Source organism: Rhincodon typus, chromosome 18, assembly GCF_021869965.1.
Source record: "Rhincodon typus isolate 14 chromosome 18, sRhiTyp1.1, whole genome shotgun sequence".
NCBI classification, from domain to species: Eukaryota; Metazoa; Chordata; class Chondrichthyes; order Orectolobiformes; family Rhincodontidae; genus Rhincodon; species Rhincodon typus.
Window position 1 is genome coordinate 23,980,320 of NC_063349.1, and position 16,100 is coordinate 23,996,419.

General features: G+C 39.3%; 1 protein-coding gene across 2 annotated transcripts in view; it reads left to right on the top strand.

Moving 5' to 3' along the window:
• LOC109921905 (IQ motif and SEC7 domain-containing protein 3-like) overlaps positions 1-16,100 on the top strand; it is a 183,366-nt gene that overhangs the window by 75,882 nt on the left and 91,384 nt on the right. For both annotated transcript variants that reach the window (XM_048607764.1, XM_048607766.1), the window contains exons 6-9: positions 817-956; positions 8,978-9,103; positions 11,038-11,137; positions 15,219-15,380. In XM_048607764.1, coding sequence (XP_048463721.1) covers positions 817-956; positions 8,978-9,103; positions 11,038-11,137; positions 15,219-15,380 — 528 coding nt within the window. The remainder of the gene's footprint in view (positions 1-816; positions 957-8,977; positions 9,104-11,037; positions 11,138-15,218; positions 15,381-16,100) is intronic.

Here is a 16,100-nt window from a genome sequence, read left to right on the forward strand (position 1 = left end):
TTTTTGTTCCTGATTTACAGCATCCGCAGTTCTTTCGGTTTTTATTTGGTGATTTTTATGGAAATCTGAGGACCCTGCTACCTGCTGGTATCTTGAGGCCATCCTGTTGAGAAATGATGTTCCCCTTTAACTAGCTGCTGGACTTTAAACATTACACCAGAATGTAGTTCCATCTCTTTTAATTAGGACAAGCCAGTGAAGGGTGGTTTTCTTGTTTCGAAACTGCTTTCTAGGCTAATGACGAGTCTAGAAGGAAGTTACAGCAAGTAAAAATCATTTGACATTAATGAGCAGAAGGACAGCACTGTAATAAAATCACCCACATAAGAATTCTGGCTGACAGGTTTGGATGTACCATGATTGCAACAGTACAGTTTTAATTGGATTTTTATGAAATGGAATTAATTTTAACTTGGGGTTAGTTCCACTTGAGTGAGTGCTCAAAATTAAAGTGAAAATGCCATTGGAAAATGAGCTGACCAATTGACGGGGAATTGGAATCATAACTACCTGACCTCAGCCCTCCCCCTCCACTCTTAGATCAAGCAGAAGAAGTGATTGGTGAGTATAATAATGTACTTAACTGTAAAACAAAAACTATCCTTTTGAATCACTGCATGAATACCCGAGAATGAGGATCCTTGCAGGAGGATCAGTAAAACAAATTATTTTTCATGTCTGTACATTTGTTTTTAACTTTTAATGTGTTTAAATATATGGACTTCAAAGATGGATAATTTAACTCGAAACTGAATCCATCTTCCTTGAATTTACATACTATTTCTGTCTTCTCATCCTTTTCCATTCCCTAATGAGGTGTGGATGATGGAGTGGACATTCCTCGTGAGATGGTTGTTGGTATTTATGAACGAATTCAACAGAAGGAATTGAAGTCCAATGAAGATCACGTGACATATGTTACCAAGGTAGAAAAATCAATCGTGGGGATGAAAGCAGTAAGTTCACTGAATTTTATTGACTATTTGTGTCTCTGTTATAACTTGAGAGCAATAATAGTTGTGTGCTGCAAGTTTAGTTGTTCCAGATTTTTTTTCCTTTTCATGCCCTTAATGGACAACTTGTTGTCATAAATCATCTATAATAACAATGGTTTTGTTACTGGCTCTTCTCAATGCTTTGTGGCTGGATGAGAGTTTTCTCTTTAACCCTTAAGGTGAAATATCTGACTCCTCTGTGTCAATTCTTCCAGTGGTCTGGGTGACAGCTGAAGGAACACATCCAACTGAAGGCAAAGGTTTAGATAGTTTGCTTTTGGCAAAAATGTTACACCCTCAAAAAAAGTGGCATGGAGGCTTCTGAAGGAAGCCCTTCAAGGCTCTGCCAGGATGTCACCATGATAGTGCATGCACTCCCAGTATGCGAACATGATAGTGCGTTCCCATCATCCCCAAAAGAAAAGGCTTCCTGCCATGTCACAGGCCATGTCTTTGCTTCCATACATAGGAACATAAGAATTAGGAGCGGGAGTAGGCAACCCAGCCTTTTGAGCCCACTCTGCCATTTAACATGACCATGGCTGATCTTATCCTCATCTCAACTCCACTTTCCTGCCTGCTCCCCATAGCCCTTTATCCTGCTTTTCATCAGAAACATATCTATTTCTTTCTCGAATCTGTTGATTAATTTTGCCTCCACTGCACTCTGGGGCAGTGAGTTCCACAGATTCCCAACCCTCTGACAGAAGTAGTTTCTCCTTGTCTCAGTTTTGAATCTACCCCCTCTCACTCTATATTCGTGACCTCTTGTTCCATTTCAGTTTGAGAATCTAAATGCTGTGAAACATTGCCCACCACTACCATCAGTGGACGTGACTGGTAAATGGGAGCTTCAGTTGTTTTCATTACACCTGTTTAACTTATTTAACAAGGAGGCAATTAGCACACAAATGTAATGCTCAGGATTGGTTAAGGCCCTAATTTTTATTAAGTGTTTTTGAACAATGAATGGCCTCCTGATGAAGTGCAACTTGAAGCCAAATAGGTAGCATTACTGAATTAGTAGTGACATGATTAATGCAAATAGCCTTAGCAGGATCTCATTTCCAAGATTTTTACTCGACTCCCAAAGGAAAAACACTATCTTACTTATCCACTTTGTACATGGTGGCAACCATTTATCGTGCAGTTCGTTTTTGATTCAAAATGGCAAGATTCCAACTTTGTGTTTATGGGAGTTGTTTGCAGGTTCTGCCGAGGAAACACAAATTCCCTCACACTCATCATGATCTCTTTTCTGTTGCCTCCCTTGTGGTTCCAATGAATCTTTCACCCACCCCCATTTCAGTTGAACCCCTTTATGTAATTATTAATGTGCCCACTTTATATCCAGGAACATGACATTGGAAATTCCCATGCTCTTGTTAGCCTAGTATCTTGTCTTGTAGAGGTCAGACCTACCATAACTCATACCAATCCCCTCCCATTCACAATGAAGTCCAAAGATGTGCAGGTTAGGTGGGTTGGCCATGTTAAATTTCCCCATTGTGTCCAGGGGTGTGGAGGGTAGGTGGATTAGCCATGGGAAATGTGGGGTTACAGGGCTAGGTTAGGGGGCTGGGGCTGTGTCTGGGTAGGATGCTCTTCAGCGGGTTGGTGCAGACTCGATGGGCCACATGATCTTCTTCCACATCGTAGGGTGTCTATGATCCTATGATTCTATGCGATTGTTCTCTACCCTCTCCAATTGCCCCCTATCACAGTCACTCAATAGAATTAAATCTATCCCCAGATATGAGTTGGCTACTTTCTGCAGAACTCCATGGATGGCCCCCTGGTAAGTTTCTTGACCACTATTTTCTTGCCACTCACCGTGGCAGCTCCTCCATACTGACTTTCATAGAATCATAGAATCCCTACAGTGTGCAAACAGACCCTTCAGCCCAACAAGTCCACACCGACCCTCAGAGCATCCCACCCAGACCCATCCCCCCATTACCCACCTAATCTACACATCCCTGAACACTCTGGGCAATTTAGCATGGCTAATCCACCTAACCTGCACATCTTTGGACTGTAGGAAGAAACGGGAGCACCCAGAGGAAACCCACACTGACATGGGGAGAATGTGCCAACTCTACACAGACAGTCGCCCGAGGGTGGAATCGAACCAGAGTTCCTGGCACTGTGAGGCAGCAGTGCTAACCACTGAATCAGGACATTTTGCAACTGACCACAACCCAGCCCCAGACTCATGTCTCCATGACACTCAGATGATCTACCTATAATGAAGGTTTGAGGAGATAGTGGCCATGGAACATGCCAGGAACTCTGAAGACATAATTGCAAGATAGCCAGGACAAGCATCAGCAAGATACAGCTATCACGTACCCACATTGTTTTATTTGTTGGGGATTTGCACCATTTAGTTTCTTGATGGAGAAGAGGAGAATGGGAAGTTGAACATACACAAGTTGATTTGGGTTTTTAAAACATGCAAATACATGGAAACAATGGGATTATCTCTCAGTGATGAGATTTTGAATTCACCATTTAAAATCTGAGAGGAAAATTGGGATTATAGGACATTATTTCTCAACATTGAGTATTTCAATTTTTCATTCTCACCGTGTTATCATCATTCTCGCCATTACTCATACCACACCAGGAAGGGGAAAATTATGCTTTATGTCTCAGATACTTTCCCACTCAGATCAGAAGGTATTTACAACATTTCCCATTTTTCCAATCATTGCTGCTTTCGACAGGGTGCGGGCTAGTTGGGGGAAGTAATGTTTATTGAGAATGTGTTTTCCAAGGAAGCTGAATACATCCTTTTCTCTCTCACGAGAGAGAAGCAGGCTGAGTTGTCTGCCTTTGACTGACACGTGCATGCATGCGCATGCGCTCTCACACACACACACACACATACACTTTTACTTGGACATTTCTTCTACTCTTTACCCTTGACTTTTTGCCAGTTAGTGTAAATCTGTACCCTGTCATTATCAACTCTCCCTTCAACGGAAATAGTTTCTCCACTTCTGTTCTCTCTTAAAGCCTCAGAATTGTGAATACTTATATTCAATCATCCTTTGACTTTCTCTGCTTTAATGCAAACAATATCAGCTTTTCTGGTTTCTCCACATAATTGAAACTCCTGTCCCTAGAATCAAATTGCCTACTTCTTCCAGCATTTTCTCCAGGGTCCTTTATCTTGCTCAGCTATAATATCTCACATCGTTTTTATGATTACCTGCATGATCATAAGAGTTCCAAATAAGATGGATTTGAGATCGTGTTGATCTATATTCCCTGGGTCAAAAGGTATACGTTCGTGATCCACCTGTCCTGGAGATGTGTCATGAAATGTCCTAACAGGTTAACAGAAAATAATTTCCATCTATAGTCTAGGGCATAGGTTCACAGCTTTAAACTGTTGATTAATTGATTAGTTGATTAATTTTTACATTGTTATTATCACCCAAGAGGACTGTAAGGATGTTTTGGTATCTAATCATTAAACATATATATAAGTTAAAATGTTCTTTGAAATTTAGAGTAGATGAAGTTGTGATCTGCACGCACCTGATTCAGAGTGTGTGATCCTGACACTAGAGGATATGAAATAGTCAATGTCCATTAGTCTTGTGTTGTCGTATATTATAATTGTAACTCTTACCCGTATTTACATCTGGCAGGGCTCTCTGCCATTCTCAGAGCCTCACCACCTTTTCCCTAAAATCTTCATTAAATGGAACCCAAAAGAGATTTATCAAAGTTGGCAACACATGTTTTTGTGGAAGATTTAAATTACAGATTGGCATTTTCTTCCAGTAGTCAAAAGCATTTGTGTGATCTGAAAGAAATAAGTATTGAGATTCCATAAACCTGAACACAATTTCATTTAGTAGTTCTGGCTATTCCAATCTGTCACTAGATTTATAAACTTATTTTAACACAAAACAAAACAGTTGAGATCACTACTGTTTTAATGCTTATGAATCAAATCTAGCCTGTGGGATTTGCTTCAGTCCAATGCAATCAGGACTGGTTTAGGTTAAAAATCTAAAACATCAACTATTCAAAACATTTTATGACCTATTTAAGATATCTAACACATTCTACTTGCTTAATGGGCAATAAAAAAGTCCTTCAACTTTTATGAATTTCAGTGCATCTATTTACTGCTAGAAATAAAATAATGGAAAATAAAAACATTTGACTTTGTACACATTACCATATTGACAAAACATTGTAAGTGCTTTGTAGAATTATTTTCTGGGGGAATGTAGAGTATTTGTTGTGTTGGCAAACAGAAATATTTATGGTAAAGCTGCTGTGTGTTCAGTGTTGTCAACATTCTAATAGGCAAAGATGTATGAGCGTTGAATTTTATACTAAACAACATATAGAATATCGCAAGGAGTAGGATGTATATGTGAAAAAAAATTACATTTGAACTCAAAGAAATGATTTATATTTTGTGATTAAATCTGGATTGCATTTGGATTAAGATTTGTAAGAACTTGTCTTTAAGAACCTTCCATTTCCTCATGATGAGATTGTTTTGAAGCTTCTGCTAGTAGGATAAATATTGGCTGGAGCACTGGAATAATGCCATACAAGATTTTACCTCCCCTTGTGAAAGCAATAATGTCAGTAATAATCCCTGTAGAGATTGAAAACTTTTAATTTGAACTTCCAGTGAATAAATAAATAGATCATAAAACAATATTTCAAGTCTTAAGACTTTTACTATTTCACACAAGCTAAATTAACATGGATTTTACACTATTTAAGAGGCAATCTATTTTCTAAACTATTCAGAGGATAACCTACTTAATTTTTGTTGATGTCCAAATTGTTGGCTTTAGGTTAAGCTTTACACTTAAGTAGACAATTCATTATCCAGGAACTAGTCCAAAGATATTCTTAGGTCCATTGTCCTTTTCCTTCCAAGTAAATGTTACTCCTAGAATTGACTCCCACTATGATAGATGAATTGGAAATTCCTCCATCTAGCCAAAGCTACATGATCCTTCCAGACACATTTAAGCGCTTGGTCTCTTCAATCCCAGAGTGAGTTTCACTTCAAGTTTGTATGGTGAACCTGCTGCCTTATTCCTCTATTCTGTCTATCTCCCTCTGATTCTTGCCGATTGATCCTATCTGAAAGATTCACTGAGATTTAGGAAAATCTGCATTACTATCCTATAATGCCTTCCTGTGGACTCTTCCTCTCTGAAAGGCAATCTCCTTGGGAATCGTATGGCCGTTTTTAGATATGTCAAAATGCTAATTTGCTATCCTCTCAACCCCCAATGTTTTTGAAGCTTGGAATTAAATCAACAAAATAAAATATAATTATTTACAAAGACTAACATTCCTAATATCACCCTGGATCTTGGAAATTAAGTTTACCCACCATCAGCACAGCTTTTCCGGCCATTGTTTATAGATGTGAATATTTTGCACCTTTTTCCCTATAAACATCCTGATAACTTTAATCCTTTAATCTTTAACACCAAGCCACTAGGCTGGTCAGCAGAATTCAGAACAGATCACACAACCACCTTCTTTCCTTCCTTTTACCCTACATGAATAGGTCAGTTTAAAACACAAAAATCTTGTATTTGAAAAATTCTCATTAAAAGATAGAACTTCAACAATGCAGCTCTCTCCCTTTTATACTAAAGTGTCTGATTTTGGGCTTATCTATGAAAAAGATCATAAAAACACAGCCTTCTGTCTAGGTGACAGGAGTGCAATAACTGAACGGAGGCTCGCACCCCGATCAGTTGTTCAACTGCTCATCACTGATTTTGAAGCACAACCAGTTGTTTAATGATATTGTTTATTTTCCACAGCTTGAGACATTAAAGTTTAATGCAACTGGCATGAATGTCAGCTAATTTATTCCACTGAAATCCTTTCTAATGTGGAACATGAGAAGTGATTTGATTCAATGGAACTCAATACAGTGAAAAATAAATGGAAATTATTTTCCACCAGCTGAATTCTCTTCAGCTTTGAAAGCAGAAAACGCTTTTATTCAATCCCATTTTCTCAAACCTGTGCATTGGGACTGAGATTAGTTTGGTCTGTTAAAAGGTTATTGAGTGGGATCCATTGGAACTCAATACAAGGTAAGTAAATGGGGAATTGTGCTAAATTACAGGGGTGTATCGGAAGTAATTTGGTCTTTGAGAATTCTGTTCTGAATCAAAATTCTGCTTGAAGTGTCAAGTTAATGGAAATCAACTCCATATGGAGATAATCCTGAAAGGATCTGCAAACCATAATTTTCTGATATGGACTGGGAATTAGGGAGAAATAGAAGCAGCATTTAATCCTTTTTAGTTTGGGATTCTTTCAATGCCGGAACAAGCTATTTACAAGGACTTCTTCAGACAGTTTTTTAAACAGAAGTTCTTGGTTTCAATAATTGGGTTAAGCTTCAATATCAAGCAGAAAAATGGTCAAAAAGGAGCATTAAGATCAGGCATGCTGAATACAATTTTGTGGGGTGAGATAGATGGGAAAATGATGGTCGAAGGTTTCAGGAGGGAAGCCCTTCCATCACCATGTAATATTACCAAAGTTGGGATGGCAGCAGCACAGCTGTCTGTCAATCATAGATACATAATTAAACTGTTGATGGTTCTCCACCACCCCCACTTATATCCAGTGGAAAGTCCCCCAGATTCATCAAAGTCACCTCCAAGTGGCTTCCCACAGTAGCGGAGACTTTACTGAGATTCCATGGCACATGGTAGAACCCTTAAGGGGCAGTGACCACACCCATGGACCTGACAATGACGCTGAAAGCTTCATCCCTCTTCCATCTCTGGAACCTGTCTGCTTGACCCTGGCATAAGTCATTTTGTGATGGCGTTTTGAAGGCACCTTTCTTTGAGGCACCCTCTCCTTCCCAAGCAGCCAAGTCTATGCAGAGAGAGTTGTTGTATTTGGTATGAAATGCCAACCACTACCAATTTATGGTTGGTGTAAATTGCTTCCATGATGAAGAGTCTTAATGAGAAGAGGCTCTTGTCTTAAACACAATGTAGTATATCGCAAGTTAGCAGTCAGTCTGAGGCTATGAGGAGACTATAGGTAATAAAGCTTGTTGGAGAAGATAATGGTGCTGCAACGGTTAATGTTCGAGACAACATGAAGCTCCACACAATCTGATGATGTCATACTGGTTTAGGCAGGGATAATGTTTTAAATCTCTTGGAGTGAAGCTGAGGATCTTGTGGAGTGATGTCTTAGATCCTAAGTCCCAAAAAGTCTTATTACATACAACTAACAAAGGGACAAAAATAGGCCAGTTGGCCCTTCAAGCCTGCTCTGCCATTCAATAAAATCATGGCTAATCTGATTTTAATCTCAATTCCACATTCCTGCATATCCCCAATAATCTGTCATCCCTCTGATAATCAAGAATCTATCTACCTCTGCCTTAAAATTATTTAAAGAGTCTGCATCCACTGTTTTTTGAGGAAGGGAATTCCAAAGACGCTCAAGCCTCTGAGAGACAAAACAAAAGTTTCCTCATATCTTTTTTCAAAAGGGTACCCCTCCCCCAATAAAATGTTTATCTTACTAATCTAACTTGTACCTGCAGTAAACTGTACTGTGATTAAAACAAGAGCCTCTTCTTGTTAAGTCTCACTTGGTGGCAGCAACTTGCCCAACCATAAGCTACCAGTAGTTACCATTCAGAACAGACACCTGCCTGTATTCATATTTCCGCCAAGGCTGCTTGGCTACAGCAGCTCAGAGAGGTGGGCAACCACTTTAAGTGATACAGAGACTCTGACGGCCTGTTAATTGTCCGTGGTCTGGTAAAACATCACCACAGTTCATTTGTCACCTACATGGGTTCACAACGCATAATATGCCAATAAAACTCCAGCGTATTGTCTGATTACCTCAACTGCTGATTTCTAAAGTGACATGTGAGAATCCTCATCCCAGCCTCCAGCACTCTCATTGTTTGGTGGTTTTCCTAGGCCCTTTCAGTTCCCCACCGGAGGTTGGTTTGCTGCAGCCGGCTCTTTGAGATCATGGACGTCAACAAAGCACAGAAGCAAGCAGCACATCAGCGAGAAGTTTTTCTGTTTAATGACTTAGTTGTGGTAAGAATCTCTCCTTTAGTGTATGGCAATGAATGTTAATAACTACAGATCTGAATAAGCAGACAATGCACAAATGAAAATACTCCAGCTATTTGATACAGTTTGACAGTGTGCGTTGGTTAAACATTGGTTAAAACCCAAAAGGATTGCTGCAACTGGTGCATGAAATGGCATCGTTTGATTCACTCCTTCTCTTGGAGTTGGATACATTTCTGAATAAACTAATATTCTTTGTCCAAATAGCTGTACTTTACATTTGAGCTTAGATGTAGGAATGGCACCCAAAATGAAAAAAATACTATCACATTTTAATATCTCTGGTTTATTCCAAACTGAAGCTGAAATCATTAGCACCGTTAGACAACCTGCTGAGAGTGCCTGAGTGAATTAATTGCACTAGGCATCATTTACTGCACATTTCTGGTCTCCAACATAGAGCTCAAAATGGTTCAGTGGCTGACTGTCCAGGAACAACGGCTGTTTACGGCAAACATTGCTCAGCTTGTATATTAAGAAACCTCGTACAGGTGCTAAACTAAGATAGAAACATAGGATCGGGTATAGGCCATTCAACTTGTCACACCTACTTATCATTTAATACATTCAAGGTTGATCGAACTCTGCAATGCTTTTTATCCACCCCACTCCAAAACCCTATATCGGTGGTTCAGAAATCTATCAACCTCTATTTTAAACATCTTCAAAGACTGAGCTTCCACAGTTCTCTGGGGTAGAGAATTCCAAAGATTCACAACCCTCCCAATAAAAATGTCCCCCTCGTCTTGAAGCTAAGCGATATCCCCCTTATTTTTAGTTGTGTTTCCTGGTTCTAGCCTCCACCACCAGAGGCAATGTCTTACCTGCATCTACCCTGTCTAGCCATTTAAGTATTTTATAAGTTTCAACGAGATCACTTCTCGTTCTTTAAAACTCTGAGAGTACAGATCAAATTTGCCCAATCTCTCTTCGTAGGACAGTTGTTCTATTCCAGAAAGAAATTTGATGAACCTTTGTTGCACTCCCTCCATGGCAGCAATATCCTTCCTGAGGAAAGGAGACCAAAACTGCACACAGTACTCCAGGTGCAGTCTAACCAATGACTTAGACAATTGAAGCAAGATATCTCTACTCCTGTACTCAAATCCTCTTGCAATAAACCTTCCTTACAGCTTGCTGCACCTACATATTAGCTTCAGAGACTGAATGACAAGGACACCTCGGTCCCTTAGCACATTTACACTTTCTAACCTCTTACCATTTAAGAAATACTCTGCACATCTGTTCTTCATACTAAAGTGTATAACCTCACATTTTTCCACATTATATTCCCAGTTTTTGCCTACTCACTAAGCCAGAAGTTCCTCCAGGTACTGTTTTGCGTCTTCCTCACAGCAAATGTAATCAAAACCTTGCCTCCTGATAGAGCACACCATTGACATCCAGAAACAATTTTATAGAGACCCTGGAATCCTGACCTTGAGTGGCAGCAGTGACAGTGTGTGAGATGTCAGCACACTCTCTCTAACTGAGGACCATACAGCAGCTGTATAGAGCTGAGAACACAGTGTGACTGAATTGTCATGATGATCTCACATAAATTATAAAGTGAGCTCCTCCATCTTGTCCAACATGATATGAAAGATCACTGACAGTTGGTGCAACTACTGAGCAATTGCTAATGCATACTTATCAGTCTGCTTCAGACTAGGCTGTGGATTCTATCACAGTCAGGGAGAGCTGAGTCCTGTTTTCTCCACTTGCTATTGCTCTTATTCACCTGTGTTTGGCAACACATTCAGTGTAAGATCCTGTAATTCATTTATTACAGTACGTGGGATAGCAATAACCTTTGAATGTCAAGGCTCTTGCGATACGTAATTACACATGACTCAATTTAAAGAACTTATTTAATCTTGTAATCTATTGCCTTACAGATACTTAAACTGTGTGCAAAGAAGAGAAGTTCTGCTACATACACTTTCTACAAGTCTGTTGGCCTTCTGGGAATGCAAATTCATCTGTTTGAGACTGAGTGTAAATATTTTTGACTCATGTTACTTCTTGTTGGGTTAAAGCATAGTTGTGGTTCCCAATCTCTATGGATGTAATCAATGAATTAAGATTATTTGTGACCTTTTATAGTGTTAAACAGATAAAATCAGTTCAGCTGCCATTGTAAACCCCTGCTGATTAGAAATGAAAACAATCACAACTTGTAATTATAAATGCTTCACACGAACTTGTTAAAACAAATTCAGGACAAAAGCATAATTGCTGGCGAATCTTTTATTCTTTAATGGGATGAGGGTATTCCTGGAAAGACCACCATTTGTTGTTGATCCCAAATTGCCTTTGAGAAGGTGTTAGTGAGCCACATTCTTGAATTGCTGCAATCCACAATGTGCAGGTAAACCCAAAGGGCTGTAGGGAAGTTCCAGGATTTTGCAGTAGTGATATGAAGGAGTGGGGGTACAATCCCAAGTTAGGATAATGCGTGGCTTGGTGGGCATCTTGCAGGTGATGGTTCACCCCTAGATCTTTTACCTTTGCTCTTGTCGCTGTAGAGGACATGGGTTTGGAAGGAGCTGATGCAGCAACGTTGGTGATCTGCTGCAGCTGCTCTAGAATATAGTACATACTGCGGTCACTGTGTGTCAGTGGTGGAGGAAGTAAATGGTTAAGTTGGTGGTTAGAGTGCCAGTGAAGGGGCTGCTTTGGCCTGGATGGTCTGACCTTCTTGAGTGTTGTTGAAGCTGCATTCATCCAGATAAGTGGAGAGTATTCCTTAACATTCCTGACTCCTGCCTTGTAGACGACGGACAAACTTTAGGGAGCATTGAGGTGAGTTATGTAACACAGAATTTCCAGCCTCCAACCTGCTCTTGAACCCACAGTTGTTGCAATGAAGGCAGATATGGAGTATCGAATTTTAACGTCCATCACCTGATTATTATAACTGAGACCTTTCATGGACTAAAATAGATTTGAAAAGGAAGAAGCATGTACCTAAAGTGACAGCAATGCTCACCTGACCAGAGACTGAGGCAAGTACCATAAGACTGATGAGGAATGAGTTAAACTGTCAGTTCTAAAAGAGAACCAGGTAAACTGAGTCAGCTTTAAGAAATTTGTATCTCCTGTTTCATTCACATCTGTATGAAAGCTTCACCTATTGGGAGATAAAAAGACTCACCTGTCACTTAGCCAGCTTGAGAAGACAATGGAGCTAGACTCTGGAATACAGACTGAACTATATTTCAACAATAACATATAAACAGCACAGCAGAGAGAAATACATGGATTCATAACAGGAGAAACTGAAATACCGTCTCTCTCTCTCCTCCCCCTACCCCTCTCTTTCTGTAATTAGCTATGATAACTAGCTATGTCACCTTCTAGTGAAATAAATTTAATTGAAGCACGATAGCTGAGTGCTAAAAATAAAATAAAAATATTTGTTGCGACTGACCAGACGGGTTAAGAGGAGGGTAGCCAATTCCTTCTTCTCACTTGGCCTTAGAACCGTATTTATATGGCTGGTCCAGTTCAGGTTCTGGTAAGTAGTGACATTCAGGATGTTGATAAAGGGAGATTCAGCAATAATGCCATTGAATGTCAAGGGGAGATAGTTAGATTCTGTGTGGCACAAATTCTACTTGCCACTTAACCAGTTGAGCCTGAAGGTTGCCTGGGTCTTGCTTCAGTGTCTGAGGAGCTGCAAATGGTACCAAGCATTTTGCAATCATCAGCGATGTCTTCACTTCTGACCTAATGAGGGAAGGAAAGTAATTGATGAAGCAGCTGAAGATGGTTGGTCTGAGATATTATCCTGAGGACTTCCTGTAGCAATGTCCTTAGACTGAGGTGATTGGCCTCCAGCAACCACATCTGTCTTCCTTTGTGCCAGGTATGATACAAACTAGTGGAGAATTTTCCCTTGATTTCCATTAACTTCAATTTTGCCAGCTCTTTGGTTCATATTTGAATCAAAACTGTCATGAGGTCAGGATCTGAGTGGCAGCATATTTTACACTATTGCCACTTACATTCAACTTTTGCATTTCAATTTGTTAAACCAAAACTTTAAGAGATGCACAAATCCCCAAAATAATTCACTTGAGCTTATGAATTCATTATTGGAGACTGTTGCTATAAAACCTAACACTTTTTGACTATTACAGTCATTAGCTAATTCTGAAATTTGACTGTAAAATTAAATGAGAATTCACATTAAAAATGTTACCAAAAATATGTTCTACTTCCACAATGCAGCTTTTTGCAACTCCTTCTATTTCATGTGGCTGAATGGCCCAAAGACTCCTTGAGCTTGATTCATAAATCCACAAACTGACCTTCAGCTTCAACTCTATTTTTTGCCCAATCCTTGCATTGCTTGATTCCTTTAAAGTCCAAAAATCTATTGATCTCAACCTCCAATATCTTCAACAACTGAGATTATACAGTGTTCTGGGTTAGAAATTTCCTAACTTTTCCAATCCTTTGAGTGAAGACATTTTGGGTCATCTCAACTCCTTATCCTGAGGTCACACCCATCAGTTCTAAAATTTCCAATTGGAGGAAACAGCAGGTAGTAGTGGTGTCACCTATAAGTCAGAAGCTTGTGGTATCTAGTCCCACTTCAGTACTTGGTCCAAAAGTCAAGGCTGAAACTCCAATATAGCATTGAGTGAAGACTGCACAGCCAGAAATGCCATCTTTGGCTGGAAGTAAAAGATCTCATGAGATTATTTTAAAGAAGAGTACAGAAGTTAGCCCTGGTGTGCCTAAATTTACACTATCTTTTCTATTAGAAGGAAAAGAAAAAGGTAAAACTTGTGAATGATATGTATAGGTCTATTTTGTCTCCCATATTTCAACATGAAGGACCAGTACAAACATTTCCAAGTAATAGTGGCTTTTGCTTCTGGGTAACACATGATTAGTTCAAGGTGTTACTACTCCTTTTTCTGTTTTGACTCACTGGATATTTTTCATCTTGGAATACTCTTACAAAGTTAGGGATATCAGTCACAGTCATTATCACCTCCTGAGCTCAAGGGATTTGGGGTAACATATTAGTTTAGGTTGAGGATTCCCTTTTAATTGACACGTTTGGATGTCTTTTGATATACCTCTGTGACCATCACACCCTGAGGTGGGACTTAAATGTGGATCTTCTAGGTTTGAGGTAGATATAATGCCATTACACCACAAGACCACTTTGGATTGAGGATTACTTAAAGGATTAATTAACCCTCAGATGATCTTGGGCATTTTATGAGTTATAGTGGTGTGGGTGCTCCATAATCATATAAATTGAAGACTGAGATTCATAGAGTTTTGGATATTATGGAAATCAAGGGGTGTGGAAAGACGGACATGACATAGAAGATCAAACATTCCACCACTTCAAAACTGTCACTCTGACTCCTCCATTCTACAGAACAGCTTCAAAATCAGTGAGAGGTTCTCATTTGTCACCATCGTATACTTTCTGTTTCTAATGAACAAATGCGTCGTATCCAAACAGTTGCTTCTTAAATACAACAAAAACTATCAGAAAATTGCTACAAATTGTTAAGTAACTGTGATCATGATCCCCCAAAATTAACAGATACAAATAGTAATGGAGACTGAATAATGTCCATAATCCAAGGGACATTTATTCACCATGTGGTAATCACACATCACCTGAAGATTAAGATTTCACCTTTTACGTTCCAAGAAAAACTAGGGTGCTGAAGTGTTAAACAACAGGAGCTTTAATAAGGAGGTGTTCCACACTGCAGGCAGCAACATTACACTGAACTGTACCCCACCAAAGTGGCTGATGACCTAATGATGATGTTACGGGATTGAACTCTTAAGGTGACAATTTATCATACTATCAAGTACCCAATTTTGATCTCACAAATTATAAAAAATATACTTCCCTAGACATACCCTTCAGGTATTTTTAATTTTGCATCAAGTTTCACGTTGTGCAAGTTAAGATTAATTGTTTGTGATGCACTCATCTGTCCTCCTACTCAGAAGATGCACAGAGCAAGCTAATAATAAGAATGTGATAGGGTTATATTTACCTGTGCTAATGGCTGTAATTTTTCTCTATTAGTTTATCCTCATGGGATCACTCTCATATCATCTGCTTCTGGTTCAGAGAAGAAGCAGGCACTGAGTTTCTGTGCACAGAGTTCAGAGGAACTACAGAAGTTTGTGGAGGAGCTGAAGGAATCAATAGCAGAGGTGACGGAGATGGAGCAAATTCGAATTGATTGTGAGTAGCCACATCTCCTCCGATTGTTGCTGCTGCAAATACATTGATCTGTCAACTGTGTGCAATTGATTAACAGAAAGCCTTTGTTCTTCAACTGTGTAATAATTGATTTTGGGACTCACAAACTTCTGTGTTCCAGAAGTTCAATAATGTAGGATAAAATTGTACGAGGCTACATTCACCAGTGGAAAGTCTAATTTGTTTAGGTATTAAAAATTTGTCATGACTGTTTTTACTGTTCATTTGCAATATTTGTAAGGGCTTTTTGACTGTACTCAAAATAGTTCAGATCTGAGTTGTGAGGAAGGTACACTGGACCCAAAACAGTAACTCTAGTTTCTGTGTTTGGATTCTGCCAGTACTGCTGAGCTTTTCCAGCAATTTCTGTTTTTGTTCATTCGGACAGTTGGAAAGGGTGGTGCAGGGTTGTAGAACACAGACGGGGTGCAGGAGGAGGAGGTTGTCTGATAGAAATATTCAAAGCTAAGAACAAAAATGCAATAAGCACATTGTATACAGCACAGTACATCTCACAACATACAATGCCACTGTAAGTACATTGGAGCACTAAAAGAACAGATCCTGAAATGTTACTTGTGAAGCCATCTGCTCACAAAACATTTTCAACAAATGCTGTACCTTTTGACAACATTGTACTGTCACATCATTTTATAGAACATAATATTTTTAACTGAGATAACAAGGTGTAGAGCTGGATGA